Source organism: Brachionichthys hirsutus, chromosome 9 (genome assembly GCF_040956055.1).
Source record: "Brachionichthys hirsutus isolate HB-005 chromosome 9, CSIRO-AGI_Bhir_v1, whole genome shotgun sequence".
Classification (NCBI taxonomy): Eukaryota; Metazoa; Chordata; class Actinopteri; order Lophiiformes; family Brachionichthyidae; genus Brachionichthys; species Brachionichthys hirsutus.
Window position 1 is genome coordinate 12,095,576 of NC_090905.1, and position 18,178 is coordinate 12,113,753.

At 43.1% G+C, this 18,178-nt stretch overlaps 2 protein-coding genes across 2 annotated transcripts in view; one reads left to right on the plus strand and one right to left on the minus strand.

Annotated features, from left to right (window-relative positions):
• On the minus strand, positions 1 to 11,295 carry gabra5 (gamma-aminobutyric acid type A receptor subunit alpha5). The gene is made up of 9 exons (XM_068743132.1): positions 11,243 to 11,295; positions 10,954 to 11,078; positions 9,711 to 9,778; positions 9,352 to 9,572; positions 6,509 to 6,591; positions 2,751 to 2,894; positions 683 to 835; positions 389 to 600; positions 1 to 291 (listed from the first exon to the last, which is right to left on the minus strand). The coding sequence occupies exons 1-9, from the start codon at positions 11,293 to 11,295 to the stop codon at positions 1 to 3; spliced, it is 1,350 nt and encodes a 449-aa protein (XP_068599233.1).
• The window catches only part of gabrb3 (gamma-aminobutyric acid type A receptor subunit beta3), a 26,621-nt gene continuing 10,177 nt past the window's right edge, over positions 1,735 to 18,178 (plus strand). The window contains exons 1-4 of the mRNA XM_068743131.1: positions 1,735 to 1,829; positions 13,038 to 13,085; positions 14,326 to 14,417; positions 14,636 to 14,703. Coding sequence (XP_068599232.1) covers positions 1,735 to 1,829; positions 13,038 to 13,085; positions 14,326 to 14,417; positions 14,636 to 14,703 — 303 coding nt within the window. The remainder of the gene's footprint in view (positions 1,830 to 13,037; positions 13,086 to 14,325; positions 14,418 to 14,635; positions 14,704 to 18,178) is intronic.

An 18,178-nucleotide genomic window follows, 5' to 3' on the forward strand; every position in this document is an offset into this window, starting at 1 on the left:
TCACACAGCTCCTTTGATCACCGGTTCCCTATTGAGATAAGTGGCCCAGTACACCAGGTTGAAGGTCCCAAACAGCACTGGGAATACTATCCGGGACATCTTGTCAATCTTGCTCACACTGTTGTAAGTCTTTTTGGGGTCTGGGGTCTTGGTTTCACAGGGTCTGAGCTGCACAGCTGTGCTATTGGAAATGGTGGCGATGGACGCATCCTTCATAAGGTTGGTTGTATAATTCACGCCAGTTGAACATGTGTTATTTGGCTTTTTAGACAAAGCCAAAGGATCCTTCTTCTGCAGGGAGACAGAAACACAGTGTGCACAAAACTCTGGCAAATTATAAAGTATATTGTCAATAACACACACACACACACACACGCACACCACGCACCTTGGGCTGTTGAGCCTCCATTGCCTTTTTCCCATCCCATGCCCAGCTCCTCTTGGTGAAGTAGTTAACTGTGGCGAACTCAATGAGGGCGGAGAAGACGAATGCGTAGCATACCGCGATGAACCAGTCCATGGCGGTAGCGTAGGCCACTTTCGGCAGAGAGTTTCGAGCACTAATGCTGAGCGTGGTCATGGTGAGCACTGTGGTCACCCCTGGTGACGGAGCAAGCACTTCATTTAATTCATGCATCACATCCAACGTCATGATCCATGAGTCTGCATCTTCTTAACTCACCGAAAACAGTCCGTGCTGGCACGGACTCCCGGTTGAGCCAGAAGGAGACTTGTGACAGGATTACAGTCATGAAGCAGGGCATGTAGGTTTGGATGACAAAGTACCCGATCTTCCGCTTCAGGTAAAAGTGAGCCATCATGACGGTGTACTGACCTGCAGCAAAGAGCAGAAAAGGGCTCCTTCTTTGATAATCACCCACTCGACCTCTGACCTGTTGCTGAGGGGGCATTCCTCTGTTGGAGACCTTTTAAAGTCTTTCAAGTTATTTTGTCTGACTTGTTTCTTGTGTTTTTCCTCTTATTAAAAATCTCTGTGGGTATTTGTTTTGTGTTCCTTGGAGGCTGTGATCAAAAAGCTGTGTATGTAGACTTTACCTGGCAGCCTACAGGCCAGTCTACGCATGAAAACATGGACGTTTGGGCTGAATAATAATAATAATAGTAAAAACACATTGGTGGTGAAACCATCATATCCTGTTAATCAACTGAAGATTGCATTTGAAGGATTTTTATTTTCTCAAAAATCCTGTCGGGCCATGGAGTCTGATGACCTAAAGAACGATCCGCAGATGACTGTTGCTTTCTCCTGGTAAAATCGGATTTTTCTGTCCCACTAATCCCGTGTCACAATCTGTATCCTGTATATCTCTCTCTAGTCTCCCACTGTCTCTCCCTCCCTCACTCACTCTCTCTCTCTCTCTTTCTGTGTGTGTAGTCCATCCCATTCTGTCAGGCCGGGACACTCTTGATTGGAATCAAACATCCCTTCCTGCTCGAGTCGAACACTAAAACAGACCCGATCACCGGTGATTAAAAGCAGGTGGACAGATGAGCGACATACGGGGGGCTGAGAGGGACTGGAGGAAAGTTTGGATGGTCCATTTAATGCAACGACAAGCATCATGTCCTTAATAAAAAGGACGCCTGTGTTGTCTTCGCTCCACGGACTACTGGCCAGCAGCCCTGCTCTGTGCTGGCCTGACTGGGCGAATCCCACTCTGATCTGACCGCCTGCAAGGATTGGAAGTGGATGGAAAGCTCAAAGGCATGAAAATGAGACTCTGGTGGATTTTACTGCTTGGTTTTTGGGAAGTCTGTGGGGAACTGCCATTCATAGCGGAGAACAACGCAGCTATGTTGGTCAACTGGTAAGTTCAGCAAAACAAAAGACAACAACAAACATTTTATTTTGCACTGAAACTACAGATGTGTGCAAAGTAAAGAAATGAGAAGGTTAGCGTGTGAAGAATGAAATTGCTGTGTCTATATTCTCATCCTCTTCAGCTTAACGTGTCATGTCACAGGTCACCTGAACCCAATGTGAGCTCTTTGCTGAGCTATTCTTATCTTGTAAAGAGGGTTTGTACCTCAGATTAGCAACGCTAATTAAGACCATGCTGGCTCTGTGTGCCTGAGCATGGGGGGGGGGGGGGGGGTACATGTTGAGTGTTTGTAGACTTCCTCAGCAGATTATCTGCACATCTTACCCCAGCAGATAAGGGATAAAGCAGTTAGTTCCATATACATTAAGATATAGGAACGCCCCCTTAGTAATAAACTCACAGCAGGAATGCATTATCATACTTCTTTACATAAGAGTATTAAACCGACACCCCCCCACCACCACCACCACCAGTCCACGAGTCTCCGTCGCTGCAGCCAGTCTCTGATCTGTGACGTCACTTAGTAAAAGCACAACTGATGGACCTACATACGGATTAACCCTACAGACCCAATGGCTCAGACTACAGATAAGTGATTTTTTTTGCCCCCCCCCCCCCTCTCTTCCCTGAATGCCCCAGAGACATCTGGCTCTGTGTGGGAGGTATTCTCAAATCCTCGTAACTCATCTATCCAGCTTGATTTGGAAAAACATTAAAATCTTCTCACATCATCTTTGGACGGCACACAGTGTAATAACGACAAGCTGAATAAAGGGTTAAGGCCGGGGCTTAACATCCCATCTCCTGCCTGAGGCCGCTGAGCGGCCGGGGTTCTAGGGCGGGTGCGGTGTAGGAAGCTGAGGGGTGTGTTTGGGGCCAGGTGGACCCTGCTTTGCCGTACTGTACCTCGGCTGGTATAGATGTCCTCAGTTCCTGCAGTCTGACCAATCAGATGATACTGGTTGAGCCGAGAGCCTTCGTCTGCCACCACCACCGACTTGGCTGCTCCCTGGGTCCATGTGTAGACCACCTCCGACACAGGATACGCATCTGTTAATACGGCACGGAAAGATCAGCGTTCGAACCGGTTGCAAACGAATTTGCATTGAAAATCTTTGGAGCTGAATGAAATCCTTCCAGAAGGAGATGCTGCACGTATCGATATAAGTTTCAGAGCTATGCAACATCAGGCGGCCTTCATTCTGAAAGAACAGCACACGTGTGGGATCCATGGGTGGCAGCAGATGGTGTGGCATTCGTTGTCGTATGTATGTTAGGAAAATACTCATCCACAAATTGCTCCTGTGTGTGTGGGATCAAATTTGGGGTCCTTTTGAATAAGGGCTGCTAATGGAATGTTGCGTTGTGGATCAAAACAAAATGACAAATCATCATCAGAATGAAACAGAAAGGCCTTTTCCCATCAGCCGGGAGAGTTTGTGTATTATTGTTGTGTTGTCTGGGAGCTTTTGTTGTTACTGCCTATCGAGCAAGGATGAGTTTGATAGATGACATTTTATGTGATTACAGTTATGTAAGAGATGTTTTGTTCTTGTTAGTTTTCAGGTACAGGAACACTGATTTGCTTTCTGCCTGCTCTCTAAATCTGACCGACACGTAGATAGATCTTTAAAAAAAAAAAACAAAAAAAAAAAAAAACTATTAATCAAATACGAAATAATAAAATTCTGCAGCTGGTTAGAGAAGCTATGAAACTGACTGGGTGACCCCAAACTTTTGAACGGTAGTATATATATATAAATATATACACTTATACATTATACACATACATACACACATACACATATTGTATTCGAACATTATAAACAATATTTCCCCTTTACAATCTTCTTGTAAATTTTTTGTAAAACATTTACAGAATTATTTTACTTTCATTTTATATGAAAACTCATTCCACTCGTATACAGATTGTATTTATACATCAACTCTGCTTCACTTTTTCTTTCCATGGTTGGTGTATAAAGACACGAGAACAATTTGGTGGTGTAAATCCAATTATGAGGGGAATGAGCTTCTAGGCGGAGGTCTGCACTCTCTGAGAGCTTTTCTAGTTATTGTGGGTTTTGGTGGTTTGATAGGATTTATTGAGGAAAGCTATAGTCTTCTTAAAAGATCAATTCACACCAGCCTCACACTTTAATGGAGTTAAAGTGATGATGAGAGATTTGCAAACTAACTGCTTTACAGGGGACACTAACACTGCCTCCAAACTGCTGTGCTGATCACAGGAAACACTGCATGCAGTTTCCCCCCCTGTCTCTGTAATTCTAGTAAAATTGTCTATTTTAGTCCTTTTATTGTTAATCAAGGGAATGATTGTTCAATATTTCGGATGCTTTGTTTCAGTGGCTGAAAAGCCAAAGTAAATGTGGGCACTGTGATTCTGCTGACTGCCCCCCCAGGACCTTGACTTATTTAAAATCTTTATCCAACTCTGTAACCTTTTGGTAATTTCCTCTATTTACCGCCCAACAGGCAATCACAGAACACTGAATAGGTAAAGCTGTCTTTCCTCCAGCTATTGAAATGATGATAAATGCTTTACATTTTGAGGTTGAAATGCAGCCTTATTCAGTCTGCACAATGTCAGCATGGCACAGTAATTAATTAAGAGCTGCAGGACGTGACCTAAAATAAGAACTATACTAATGAGTCGACAGATAATCTCTGTCTCCTTGCTGTCTATTTGTATTTCGGGTCATTCACAGGTGTTAATCCTCGAGAAAAGGCTGTTCATACAGTAGCGATGTTTGTTAATTGAATATGCAAGAAAAAGTAAAAAGTAAAATAATTCCCAGAAAACAGATGTTACGGATCCAAGATTTCTTTTTTACAGCCTACTATGGCAACTTCCACAAGACCTACTACGGTGACAACATGAACTGCCTTGCTCTGCCTCTGATTGACTTGCTATGACTGTGTTTTGGTTTTTTTTGGGACAAACTTCTTTCTTTGAGGGACTAGGTATCATCATTCCAAACCAATCATGCTTCACTTGATGTGGGAATGTCCTCAATTAGTGTAAGAGGTGCACAAGAATGAGAAGTTTCGCCTCACCTCATGGAAGCAGGTGAACAAAGAGTCCATGACTCAGATGTTATTGTTACATGATTGTCACACCTTGATGTACAGCAGCAAACACACTAGTGTGTGTGTTTTGGATGCACAGCCTCATGATGCAGAGACGGAGACTCTTAATAGCAGAGCTCAGTCCATGAGAGGTGATTAACACAAGAGCACAGGACAGGTCTACCGCAGCTTTGAAAGCCCGGAGCTCACGGGTGAGCGCCGTCCATTAGGTCGAAGGATTAGCTAGAGTTAATGGAGGCTGTGAAAACAGGATATGCTGCGCCACGGCAACTTTTACAGCTTACAGCCTTGTCGAGGCTCCACTTTCACTGGAACATTAGATGTTTAAAACAATTTTATAAGCAATAAAAGACATATTATTCTTGATTTAGTGTCGAATGTATTTGACTGGATGCAGTGCAGTTTGTTCACTCAGCTATGTTGTAATAACACAGACAATATAGAATAAAATACTCCCGGCGCTTTTAATAGCGGTCCTTATCCGCATGGCCAATGTATTAATTACATATAAATTACTTTAGCACCAATTACATGTATAAGAATGTTTTCAGGTTGATGACCTGTTGTTGTTTTTCATTTTGCAATGAACCGAACAGGTTTCCATCCAAGTTATGGAACATATTTTAACCAAATAGCAACAAACTTACGTGAATGTAATGTGCATTTTCAACTTAAAAACATCAAATGTAAAAAAAAAAAAAACCAGACACACTATTATGTGCATATTTGTTAAACTGAAACAAACCTCGCAGATTTCAGATTTTCACTTTCAATCTCAGTTGCACTGAATCTACTGGATACCCGTTAAAGGTGGGTATTTAATTGAACCATTATTTAACTAATCAAGGGAGGTTCTCACTGTCCTGTCTCCCTGATAGGTTAATCGACAGGAGACAGCTCAGTGGCAGGTACAAGAGCCTTAGTGGTGACCAAACCAGCTGGGGGGAGTGACTGAATGTCACAACACCAGGTGTGCATCACACTTCAACTTCATTACCTGATAGTTCGGAGCCCCAAGGAGACCTCCACACCTGAGTGGAAAATCTTAAGATTACGCGGCACGGAGCGCCCATATGTCCATGCCTCTGTAGCCGGGCATGAGTGAGAGGCGTACGATTTGATTTGTAAAGGTCCATCATAGTTCTAAATGTAGATCTGCTGTATGTGCTTGCATCGAGCTATTTCTATTGTGTCCATTTCAAATATTTCCCACTAATGTAGCTGGGGCAGCGAAGGATACAGGGGTATGACATGTTGACGAATGGCTTAATCAGGAGCAGTATGTCAGTGTCTACACGGCTATCTGCTACACAGCAATAGCTTTCTACCTGAGGGACGCGACCGGACGGACACACTCAGGGACATCCACCCCCACATGGCTAGAGACACAGAAACTGATGCCATGGCAAACCGACACAATACTTTCCTCACTCGTGGCCTCCAGTGTATTAGGAAAGATTTGGCAACATTTCAGTGCTCGTGTGTCACTTTGTCTTGCATGACTTAACACCGTTACTCACAATGTGCATTTGCTTAAGGCATCGGATACTCACAGCTTCCAAATTTAAGGGGACAAGCATGGGCATCCATCGGGAAATCTTCCAGCTGCATGGGGCATTCTGCTGATATGGTCAGCCTAAAAAGAGTCGAGCAAACCAGAAAAAAAAAACAAAAAGTCAATGTGAAGATAAGACATCTTCATCAACATTTTAATCATAATTTGTATCATACGGGCTTTGCATCATTTTGGAAATCATCGTGGTTCTTTGTTGGTGCGTCGCTGATTGTTACCAGCAGAGTAAAATACTCTGCTGGCCCCTGTTGATCAAATAACCAAATTTAATTTGGTGTCGCAACAAATAAAATGTTTCCTAGAAATAAAACACCAAATGAGCTGCTCACGCGATCGGGTCAAAAGTACAGAAGCCTTATCTAATGCTGCGCCCTGCTGGACATATTCAGAACTGCAGTATAAACGGAACGGTCTAATATTTCACACCATGATGCTGAGTGTTACTGCAGTTATTTAAACTTTACTCGAGTATTTAAAAAAATATTCTGCTTTCCACTTCGACAGAGAGGCAATTAAAATACCCCCCCTCCCACCAGCTGGATTTATTTTAAAGCTAAGTGTTTGTGAAGACCACAAATTATATCAGGATGAATTTTAGGAAAATAGATGGGAAATGATGCTCAAGAAATGTAGAATAAAGTGCTGCCATAAAAAGTTTCAATTTTGAAGCCAGATCTGCACCAAGATTGAGAAAGATAATTCTTAACAAGATGAAACTAAAGGAAGCTAAAATAACGTGACCTACTATGATCTGACTTTAAACATTAAATAATATAATACATTCTTTTTATAAGGATTGGTTTGCAAAATTCTTTTATACTCATGTATTACTCTATGAATAGTGATGTGCCGCTAGTTTTACATAAAGTCTCTCCTGCTCAATGTTTGATTTTGGTTCTGAGGCTGTTTGCACTGTTACTGCTGATGATGGCATCTTCCTCTATCCTCATTCAAATCTGACTTTATGGTATGGGCCTGCTAGCATGACCTGTGGATTCACAAGTATTTTATAAGCCAAGACGTTTATTCAAAGGTAGCAACCATCAATCAATTGTAATCAAGTTATACATTTGCTATGCAGGAACCCGGTGAAAGCATACAAAGATAATAAACTTCACAGTGAGGTCGGTGGCAGCTTGTGAAATGAAAATATTTGCAGTCATATACTGAGGCATTCTTCATACAGGAGAAATAATCTTTTCCAGATTTTAATGTTGCACTTATTTCTCTGCAAAAAGCCACTTTCTACACACATTAAAGAATTATAAGCCTTATATATGCGTGAAGGAAAACGTTATGCCCACCACAACTCATAAGTCTCTACACTGTATTATACTAACACAGGGCATGAATAAGACTGAAATGGGCTGCCAAGGAGGGACCTCAGCATATTAAAGTTTGTCTGCTGTGTCAGCGGTTATAGTGAAAATATGGCCCACATCAAGATTCACCCGACTCAATGTGTGAATCTGGAATGAGAGAACTGGTGCAGAGAGAGAAGCGAAGAACTGCATCACAGAGGCTTCATATGCTGGGACATCATATTGTTGTTCACTGGTTTGTTTACTGGTTTGTTTACTGGTTTGTTTACTGGTTTGTCCCCCAGTGCTCTTTGTTAGAGCATTATAAGCATCCCTTTGTTAGTTTCTTCACTTTGCTAATTAAATAAACCACGTCGCATGGCTGAATTTTTGGGGCTCTTGCTTCTCAATTTAAAGGACTTAATGCTTTTGAAAAAGGTCATTGAACTTTTGACAATCAACCAATCAAACAGTCATTTTAATTGAGAAAATACAACGTTTTCTTCTATGAGTGAGATGACTGGGTAGCGTGGAGTGTGTTATTTCCACTGTGTAGAATCACAAGAAAACACTCAGCTCATGCAGGTTAGTGTAGCTTAGCATAGCAGCATGTCTAATACCCACAAATAGAGTTTACAACATTACTCTGCTAATGGACAGCTTTAAACTGCTTTCATTAGTGAAGTTAAATCTGTAGTGTAGCGGCTCCTTAATAAATCACGACGACCATGATAAATCACCAACCGCTGAAGCAACGGCATTGTTGTTCCACGCCAACAATAGCGTGCATTGTGTCCTGAATTCATAGGAATATACTTTGATCTATTGTATCGCCATCACTAGCATCTGTGGAATACATGCACTGTGAAGCATGCCCCCCCCGCAGATTGAAGATATTTGTAGCTGTGGTGCTGCTCATATAGGAGATGCAAGCTTAAAAATGTTTCCCCGAACACAAAGGCATTAGTGGGCCGTCATGTGGCTATTTCAAAAAGCTTGTAGTTTTAATAAATGTACTGCAGATTTGCAGAAAGTGGATCAATAGGAACTTTTGACATAAACCTGCATCCATTTCCTGCCTTTTCTTCTGTTGCTACTTGATTTGGAGGCATTAGAGGATGTTTGATACAGACACAGTGTGTATGAAATGGGATTAGTGACTGAGCACCAGTAAGAAGAGGTTGTGCCCATGTCTTCCTGTCAGAGTAAAGGCTTCTGTGACATGATGATGATGGAAGAGGAAGAACCCAGTGCTGGGGGGGAAGGAAAACCGTCTCTCTGACCTCCAGGTTACAGAATGAGGGCAACATAATGATGCATCAACACACCGCTGAGACATGTAGTAGGGAGTGTGGTGGCAGCATGAGTGCAGGAGGGGTTATTAAAACCATTACCATAGATGTATTACAGGCTGATGGATGTTTAGTCATCTCTCCGCTTCGTCTGGATTACACAGCATTTCTGATCAGCTCCAGGATTCAACGTTTTACCTCTCAGACCAACTGAAGGAGAAACGTGATACCTCATGGTGTAGAGCAGAGTCCCGTCGTCTTTCAGCCGCAGCAGCTTGTTAGGCGTAGTCATATTATGGGCGATGGATTTCTTCCCGTTGAGGAAAAATGTGTCTGGAGTCCAGATGTTACTGGCCAGGAGATTGTTCAAGGGGAGCATCTCCATCGGGCCTTTGAAGCAGAGCCGTTCGTCTTTCCAGCTCTGACGGAAGAACACATCGATAGTGTACTCCTACAAAGACACACACGAGTCAGCGTGGAGCAAAGATCCCCAGAGTCAAAGGATGGCAGCTGTTTGTGTACATGGAGCCTCGTCTAGAGAGATTAAAAACACAACGTGAATGTAAAAAAACCCGGAAATGTGACTGACCATCTCAGTGTCGGAGACCGGTCCAAAGCTGGTGACGAAAATGTTGGTTTTGATCTCCGTCACCTTTTCTGCAAGAACAGATGAAAACGGCGTGCATTCAGAAAGGAATCAGGAAGACGATCATGTTTCAGAGAAAACTGCTACCTGCAAAACAGCTATCTAAAAAGCTAAGATAACAATCCCTGAGATTCTGGTGTTGATCCGGATCATCATCAAGATCCAGAAATGTTTGGAATGATTCTTGACCCTTGCAAGATACAGTAGTTACAAGATTATGGTCTCTATCCTCATGGATAATGCCTACAAATGATTGGAATTGAAATTAATCCAACTTTTTAGTTGAAACTGATCTGATTCAGTTTGGTTTCAACTCTGGTGTATTCTGAAAAATGTACTGATCTGGATCCTGGAAAAAAACGAGAGAGAAAAAACGCTATTAGTGAAATACAGTTTTTCTTGAATAATTATTAGAAGTGATCCCAGGTCATGGGTAGGTTTGGCAGTCATAAGAATTATTATTTTAGGTGCAATGACATCACCGAACCTGAACTGGCCTGGAGGGGGGGAAGGGCTCTCTGAGCCGAGTCGCAATAAGAAAAGTGACCGTTTGAGAAGGGAGCATTCTATGGATTAAAGACTAGATTTTGGATGAGCTGAAAGGCCTGCGACCAATGGATTCCATTCTATTGTACATTTTAATGTTGTGTTCTACACATATGTATATTTTTATATGCCATATGAGAACGTATTTACAAATAAATGACAGTGCAACATTATTTGTCCTTCATCCACTGGCAGCATGTCCTGAACAGCGTGAGATTATTAGAACAGTCCCCGAGTGGTCTCTGAGCACTAAAATTACACAGCATCTTCTTTATATTATAGCCACCAGATTCAGGGTCTTTTACTCCCCACCATGACCTCAGCCCGCCGTGTCTTTTGAGGTGCGTTCACAAGCCCATTAAATCACACTTAGAGGTGATGTAAACAGCTGATGTGTGCAGAGCAGACACATATCTCCTGTCTGACCCCGGGCAGATGTTGCCGTGCTCTGAAGGTCTCTAATCTCTCATGCACGGCTATTGATATAAGCTGGACATCTTCCAGCTACACAAGCAGAAGGACAGAGCTTTCTGTGATAGTAATGATAAAAGAAAGACCTCCACAGGACATTTTCACACACACAATCATTATTGAGAATAAATGGCAGAGGTGTGGATGCCTGAATGTCCCGCAGACGTACCCCCCAGGCCAGGGCGGAGTCTGTTGTCATAACCATCCAGCAGGCCGTCCAGGATGCGCGTGAAGATGGTGATGTTGTTATTCAGTTCGGCCTCCGTGGGAGTTCCAGTTGCATCCTGGGAGAGGCTGCGTGTAGAAACATTTTCAAATGATTTAGAGACACTTTAACTTCCTATTTAAAAAAAATAACAAAACAAATAAACCTCATTGTATTTCAGTAATCCATGCAAATATACCAGAAGCCATGCTTATTTAATAGAGGGGGGGGGTTCCAGCAGTCAGTTCCTCACCTCAGACGGCAGGTGATGCTCACCAGCAGGACACACACCCACAGACGTCTCATCGCAAAGCTGCAGCTCATTCCATCATCCACTCCTGCAACCAGACAGCCTCGCTTCAGAGCGGAATTTATCAGAACTACATTAAATGTCCACTACAGAGGACATGTCAATGGGCTGGGTCCCAGATGCATTCAGTTGATTCGGGCTTTCTTCCTTACAGGTCAACAGAGGAAACTGAGCAACAACATCAAGCAATATTATTACTAGAAAAGTACAATTATTTAGCCTCGTGAAAGAAGCATTTACATGTAATAGTATTTGAGTCACTCTGCATGCATTTAGGTGTAAAATAAAATCAGTATCACGACACCCACGGAGGAATCTTCCACTCTGACACTACAGGAGAGCAGCAGCTGCAGGACCTCCAGATGCATGTCTGGATGCTTGAGCTGCTCTTCCTACACGTTCAAACCCTCCACCGGGTAGATCTGCTAAAGCTGGAATGTGCAATGCATCTATACCTGTAATGGTGCACCGTGCACGTAAATCTCCGCCCAGTGATTCTCCACAACTGCAAATCCCGCAATCCTCCCATGCGGGTTCTTCTCAAATACAGTAAACCCCCTCGGTGTTGCGGTGACTGTACGCACCCCGCACCGCATCCCCTTCATCCACTAAAATTCACGAGAGCGCAAAACGTAAATACCATTCCATCAAGTCTACAGTTCTCCCGGCGCGGGTTCGCTCCCGCAGCTCCGCGCTACAGCGGTCTAGTCCCTTCTAACCACCGCACTTCCCGCAGCATCTCGCACTGTACCGCAACGCGATGCTGCGCAGCCACGCAAGACACAGACAAACCTCCCGGGTGTCTCATTAGCGCATCTCTCTGTTCGATATCAGGCATCGATTCCGAGGAGCGACTCATCCATCTGCGCGAAATAATTGAATATCGTGGAGACGAGTGGGGGCTTTATTCCCCACCGCCCCCCGCCCCCCCAGAGCGCGTATAAAAGGCTGGCAGCGTGGAAATAAAGGCGCTCCAACACTTGCGCTGACTGACCATCCTTCCGTTTGGTCTCTGAGGAGGACGCAGCGCGCTGCGTAAAAAGGTCCGATATCCAAAACCAGTGCGGATGGAGTCGAGTGGGAGAATCACATGGACGGGGGAGAATGCAGAGCAGAGGATGTGTGGCCAGTGAGTGGGAGGAGAGATGTTGTAGATGGGGAGGCAGATGAGAGGTGAGAGAGAGAGAGAGAGAGACCATGAGGTGATCAATTACAATTACTATTTTATTATTGTGATTAGATCAATATGTATCACAAATGGCATCAACCAACATGTTTTGTGTGTGTTCAGGAACAAATATTATATGGCTGATTCTAGCTCAGTGATAAAATCAAATCAAGAGTTGCTTCCCTTTTTCTGCTACTTTTTATAAACTTCAGGAATTACATTATCTCTCCTATAAGTGCAGCCTATTGTATTCCAGATGGAAGTGGGACATACGCATGACAAGAAATAGTCCTTATTTTTGTGGTAAATGGCCCAGCTTGCAGGAGGAGACAACGTGGCACACGTCAGCCAGCAACATAAACTGAACACAGTATATTTCATTTTTTTATGCAGTTATTTTCACCAGGATTAAGGTCATCCGAGTTAGTTAGAGGTGGTGGATTTCATGCAAACCTTAACAGAGTCATTTGTGAACCAGCAGTGACTTTGGAGAAAAGACCTCCAACTGGGATTATGCAAAATCGATGTACGCGATGAACACAGAAAGTAATTCCTGTCTTGTCTCTACAGGACTGCTGTCGATGGGAACAACAAGCTGTACGCCATCTATGATACAAGGTAAAAAAAATTTAAAAAAATCACTGAAAAGTCCAAACGTAGAAGCGTGTTATTTCTAAAATGTAGAGAAAGTTCTCTGTCCTGAAGGAAGGAGAAATAAGATGGTCCAGTCCAAGCACAGAGCTGCTAACTAGCTCAGTGCTCACCCTGACCTTAACCCTGCGACTGTCAATTCTGTCAGCTATTTTTTTTTAACCATTACTAAATTCATCCTAATCGAAAGCAATAAAGAAGAATCAGATTTAATCAACATCATCCTGTTTTTAGTCACATTTTAGATGACTAAATGTCTGGGAGTTTTATTGATATAGTTTTAGTACTTGACAAGTATTGCCAGGTTGATTTAATCAGAATTGGTGTTCGATGATAACTGCATGTTCATTTCAACGCCTCATCTCAATCATGGAAGAAAAGGCGGCCCACAAACATTTTTTTGTTCTAGTTTTTTATTTATTTTATGCTTAATCAAGTTGTACCCATCAAATTGGGAAAAGTCATGAAATATGAAGTGAATATTTGTTACTTTTTTAATGATAAACATTGATTGGGGTCACATTGACCATAAGGATAACAGGAGGGTTTAAAAAATAAATAAATACAGTGGACTATTTAACAAAGCAGCATGTGACAAAAGAGAACAAATGAAACATGGAGATGCGTCCCCCACGCTGCGTTCCTGCGCATGAAGTCATATTCACATTTCAAACTCAGAGTCAGCTTCAGCTTGACGGGTGTGCGGGCTCATCCACGCGTCACGCGTGCGGGTCCCTGGGTCAGCCGGCGTGTGGATTTTAATCTTCATAAAAGCGACGATGGGTAATTGTGACTTTGAAGAGTTAAATGTGAGCTGGTGCTGCTAACCGAACGGTGGAGGCACGGAGCGTCCACGGAGCCCCCTGAACGCAGCCGACATCCGCCTCTGCGTCCTGAGACATGTTTACGCACGCTCCGGCGCAGCGTGGAGGAAGCCTCGCCTGATTTCGCGGTGTGGCCGCTTCTTCGTTTACACATTTCGTTGAGCGGCGTACACCACGCACGGGGATGCGGGGAGTCTGGGGACCCCAGAAAGCAGGGCTCTGGGATGTTCTTTCATTGCCGCTGGCCGTGGCGGTGATGTGCTGCGCGCTGAGGTGAGTGCGTGTCTCGGGGGGGGGGGGGGTAACTTGGACACCGGACACCGGACGCAACAGAGGGGTCTTTAGAAAAAGTGTCGCCGTCATTGTCGTCTTTTCTCTTCCAGCGTCAACGGGCCGGGGAACATGTCTTATGTCAAGGAGACAGTGGACAAACTGTTGAAAGGATATGATATTCGCCTCCGGCCGGACTTTGGGGGTGAGTCAGCTGTCCCTCCGGCGGTGTGTCTCACCCTAATAGCTCCCCTGAAATGTTTCTTTACCTTGTTGTTTAATTACAGTGAAATAATTAGTTCCGTAGTTCTAAATTGTTTTTTTTTTTTTACCTTATTTATTTGTTTTTACACCGAATTAGTTTAGCCCATAGTTATGAATGTTTCTATGTCTTACTGTTGTGTTATCATGGTTTATTTCCAGGTCCACCAGTTGCTGTTGGGATGAGTCTAGATGTGGCCAGTATTGACATGGTGTCAGAAGTTAATATGGTAAGTTATACATCTGTAGTGTTATTGAACTTTTTACTTGCAACTAATGTGCAAATATATTGTGGAAATATTCAAACTGAAGATACTGCATAAGATGCATTTTTATTTATAGTGTTCAGTGGATCTATAAGTTATGGGTAAATTACTAGTTATTTTTATTCAGGGTCATGAGTTACAGATTATTAGTGGAGGTGCATAGAAATGTATTTTCAAGACGAGAAACTCAAATACTTTTCATGTCACTGGAAGTGACTGATCTGTAAGATGTGAATACGTAAACGTTTACCCATTAATGAAGCCACCAGTTAATACTTCTACACTGCTTATGAGATGATTTGTGAGAAAAATATTTCAAATCCATAAAAAAAAGCCAACAACATACAAAAATGTACGCAACATTTTGAATTCAGCAGTCCAGATGAAGATCGAAAGTGGATTTGCTGCACTGTCGGAGTGGCTTGGTCATCTGCTGTATTATTATTATTATTATTTTTATGGCTTGTATGGTTTTACCAGTTCACTGGCTGCGTGATTCTGGCAGATGCCCCAACAGTCCTGTTAGCAGACAAGGTCAGAAAGTTCCATTGTCTTGTCATCTTCTATCAAATATAAAAACACATTGGACCTCCAGATGTGTGCGTCAGCATGGCATGCACAAGTGTGTAAAGGTTGGCGCACCGTGGGCTCTACAGTTTAATGTCTGTACGCCATCTATCATTGGTCCGAACTGCTGACAGAGCTTGATGCCTTGTCACACGCTACCGAGAGGAAATAGCTCTGACATGTTGCCCTGACAAGTATGTGTGATGAAATGTACCCGTGCTGCATTTTAATGCGTCTCCACACAGCAGCAGCGCGGACCGCAGAGACGCCAAAGGCGCTTCCAGCGACAGCTGAGGGTCATACATTGTAGATGAGCAAACGGGCAGCTTGCTTTGTGGATATAACGTGGTCATGTTAGGAAAAGAGATGTATTATTAGTATTGCTGTGTATTGGCAAGGAACCGGCATTATGATGGGTATTGTAACACAGGATTTAGATTAAAAATGTTGTGATACTGTTATTCTTTTTGAGTTGAATGTCGATGTGGGGGGTCGGTCACACAGAAACGCGTCACCAGCAGAATCCTGGACTTGCTGTGATACGCCTGGCGTATGCCGCACACAGTGTTTGTGTGAAAAGGTTCAGAATGGAGAGAAATGACCAAATACTTTCCCATTTTCACATTAAGATGTTAGAGTTGGACCGGTTTGCTTGTTTATTCATTCCCTTTGATTGCCTGGCTGCAGGCTTTGCCCTCTCCAAACCTGCCGACTTGGATACGTCTTAATTTGCAGCTAAGCATTTTCACAGTTATTGTTTTCAGTCTGAGCAAAACCTGCATGAAGAGAATTCAAGTCCAAAACAGAAGGAGAAATCTTCATTTAGCAGGGATCATTAACAAATGCATATTGCCAATCAATCAACAGGGATGCAGTTTTGTCTTATTACTTATTTGTTGTATTCCACAGTGCTGGGATTGAACTTTAATTAATGAAGACATGTGCGTGAATTGTTGTCTGTCTGTGTGTGGCCCTGCAATGACCTGGCGGCTTGTCCAGGTGTAGCCCGCCTCTCGCCCGTAGACGGCTGGGATAGGCTCCAGCAACACCGCGGCCCAGATTTTTGGAATAAAAGCAGTCAGGAAAATGAATGAATGAATGAATGGTGGAAAATCGGCTGGATTTGTGTCTTCTGCTTGTCCAGGTATTTTTAAAATGGCTGTGCTTTAATTGGGATTTTTTTTTTACCTCTCGTTAGCTTGTCATCAGTTAACTTACCAGTAATAGGCCAAACGTACTGCCCATGTAGAAACCACACCCTCTTTAACTTGAGCGTTGGCGGCTGCAGCTGATGTATGAAAGCTTTTCTCCTCCTCAGTAGGGATTGTATCAAGCTGTGTATATTAACTAATGGGCCTGGGCTTACAGATGGGACAGAGGGAAATATATTGAACACGTCTCCAGCATGTGGAGTAAATTGTCCAATGAGGTATTGTGTGCTTGATCATGGAGTATCGAAAGCACAGGAACCAGCCGAGTCACTCATCACCGCTCACACTTGTAATCTGCAGAGCGCTGGAGCAATGCGACCTCACATCAGAACGGCTTCCATTTGTTCAGTATCTCTCAATGAAAAACATAATCAGGCCCAGAAAAGGCTTCGACCGAATGTCAAGCTGAGGTCGAACGGAACAAATTCAGCTTCCAGTCCAGGTTGTCTTTTCAATCTGGTGCTCTTTTCATGTTGGATACCTGCTAATGCCAAGCCCAGTCCAGCACATGTGCTATTTACTTACTGAAATGTTGATTACATATATCTCTGCGGCTTGATCCAAACAGCAATTCAAGTTATGGATTTTGAATTGGGAGTAATTGTTTGTATTTGAACTTCCTGTGTTATTTGGTATGAGGCCAAAAGTAGGTGTGTTGGTGATGCTTTCACATTTCCATCTTTAGAACTCACTGAATCGTTAACATGTAGATCACACCGTCTCTAGATACCCATATATTTCAAATAATGTAGTTATATATATTTTTCTGGAGGAATACAAAAAAACATGTTTGAATCTGACAAGTGAATCTGAGAGGCACATTCTTTTTGCTTAATAAATATCCAGAAGCTTCTTGTGTTGGATGGTTGGTGGTCGAAGGGTAATATTTGCATCTGACATGTCATCCAGATTGAAATGGGGCGGCATAGAAATGACAGCTGAGTGAGTGGTGAGTTTGGGGCCCATTCAGATCACTGAAGGCTTCGTATTGATGCATGGCTGAAGATTGGACCTGCCTGTCATCTGCAGCACAGCTTGATTGAAAAGGCATCTGTCAGCTGAGCCCCGTGGTAGCGCGATGGGTGAAGCTGGAACTTTGTGGAGACACGGAGACAAAGCAAAGCTGGATGGTATATACTCTGGGACATATTTGTATATTTGAATCCTTTTAAAGTAATTAAACTTTCACTATATATAAAAAAATAGAAAACTACTACTGTATTTAGAGCTGTTCCTCGCAGTAAATCAATGTAAAGTCTTAGCTGCAGTGACCAGAGTAGAGCCTTGCTTAATTGAAGTGAGGGCCATGAAGGTTATTTGAAGTTTGCTTTCCTGCAGCCACACTCACACGAGGTATTCTCCCATTGCAGCCTGTGTGGGCGAACGCCAGAGCTTGTCATCAAGGAAATGTGATTCATATATTTGTGCCTTTAGTCACTCTCTTCTCTATATTTAACTTGGGAGTTACCCTCTATATTATGTCATCTTTTTGAACACTCATGTTTTTGAATAACATCGACCAGACATTCATGGCTATTATGAATCGTTCTTTCGGTTGTGATCCCCACTGCTTCTCCTTTTTTTTTTAAGGAGCCACCTGAACAATGAACATAAAGCACCTCAAGCTATAAAGCACGTCCTCCCAGCGCCATCGTTACACA

Bases quoted from the DNA above. Each gene is read 5' to 3' on its own strand.
- gabra5 (XM_068743132.1), bottom strand. From the start codon at position 11,295: ATGAGACGTCTGTGGGTGTGTGTCCTGCTGGTGAGCATCACCTGCCGT. The intron at 9,779-10,953 runs GTACGTCTGCGG...CTGTTCTTGCAG, and splicing joins ACTCCGCCCTGGCCTGGGGG to AAAAGGTGACGGAGATCAAA. The intron at 2,895-6,508 runs GTGAGTATCCGA...CCGTATTAACAG, and splicing joins TCCCCTTAAATTTGGAAGCT to ATGCGTATCCTGTGTCGGAG.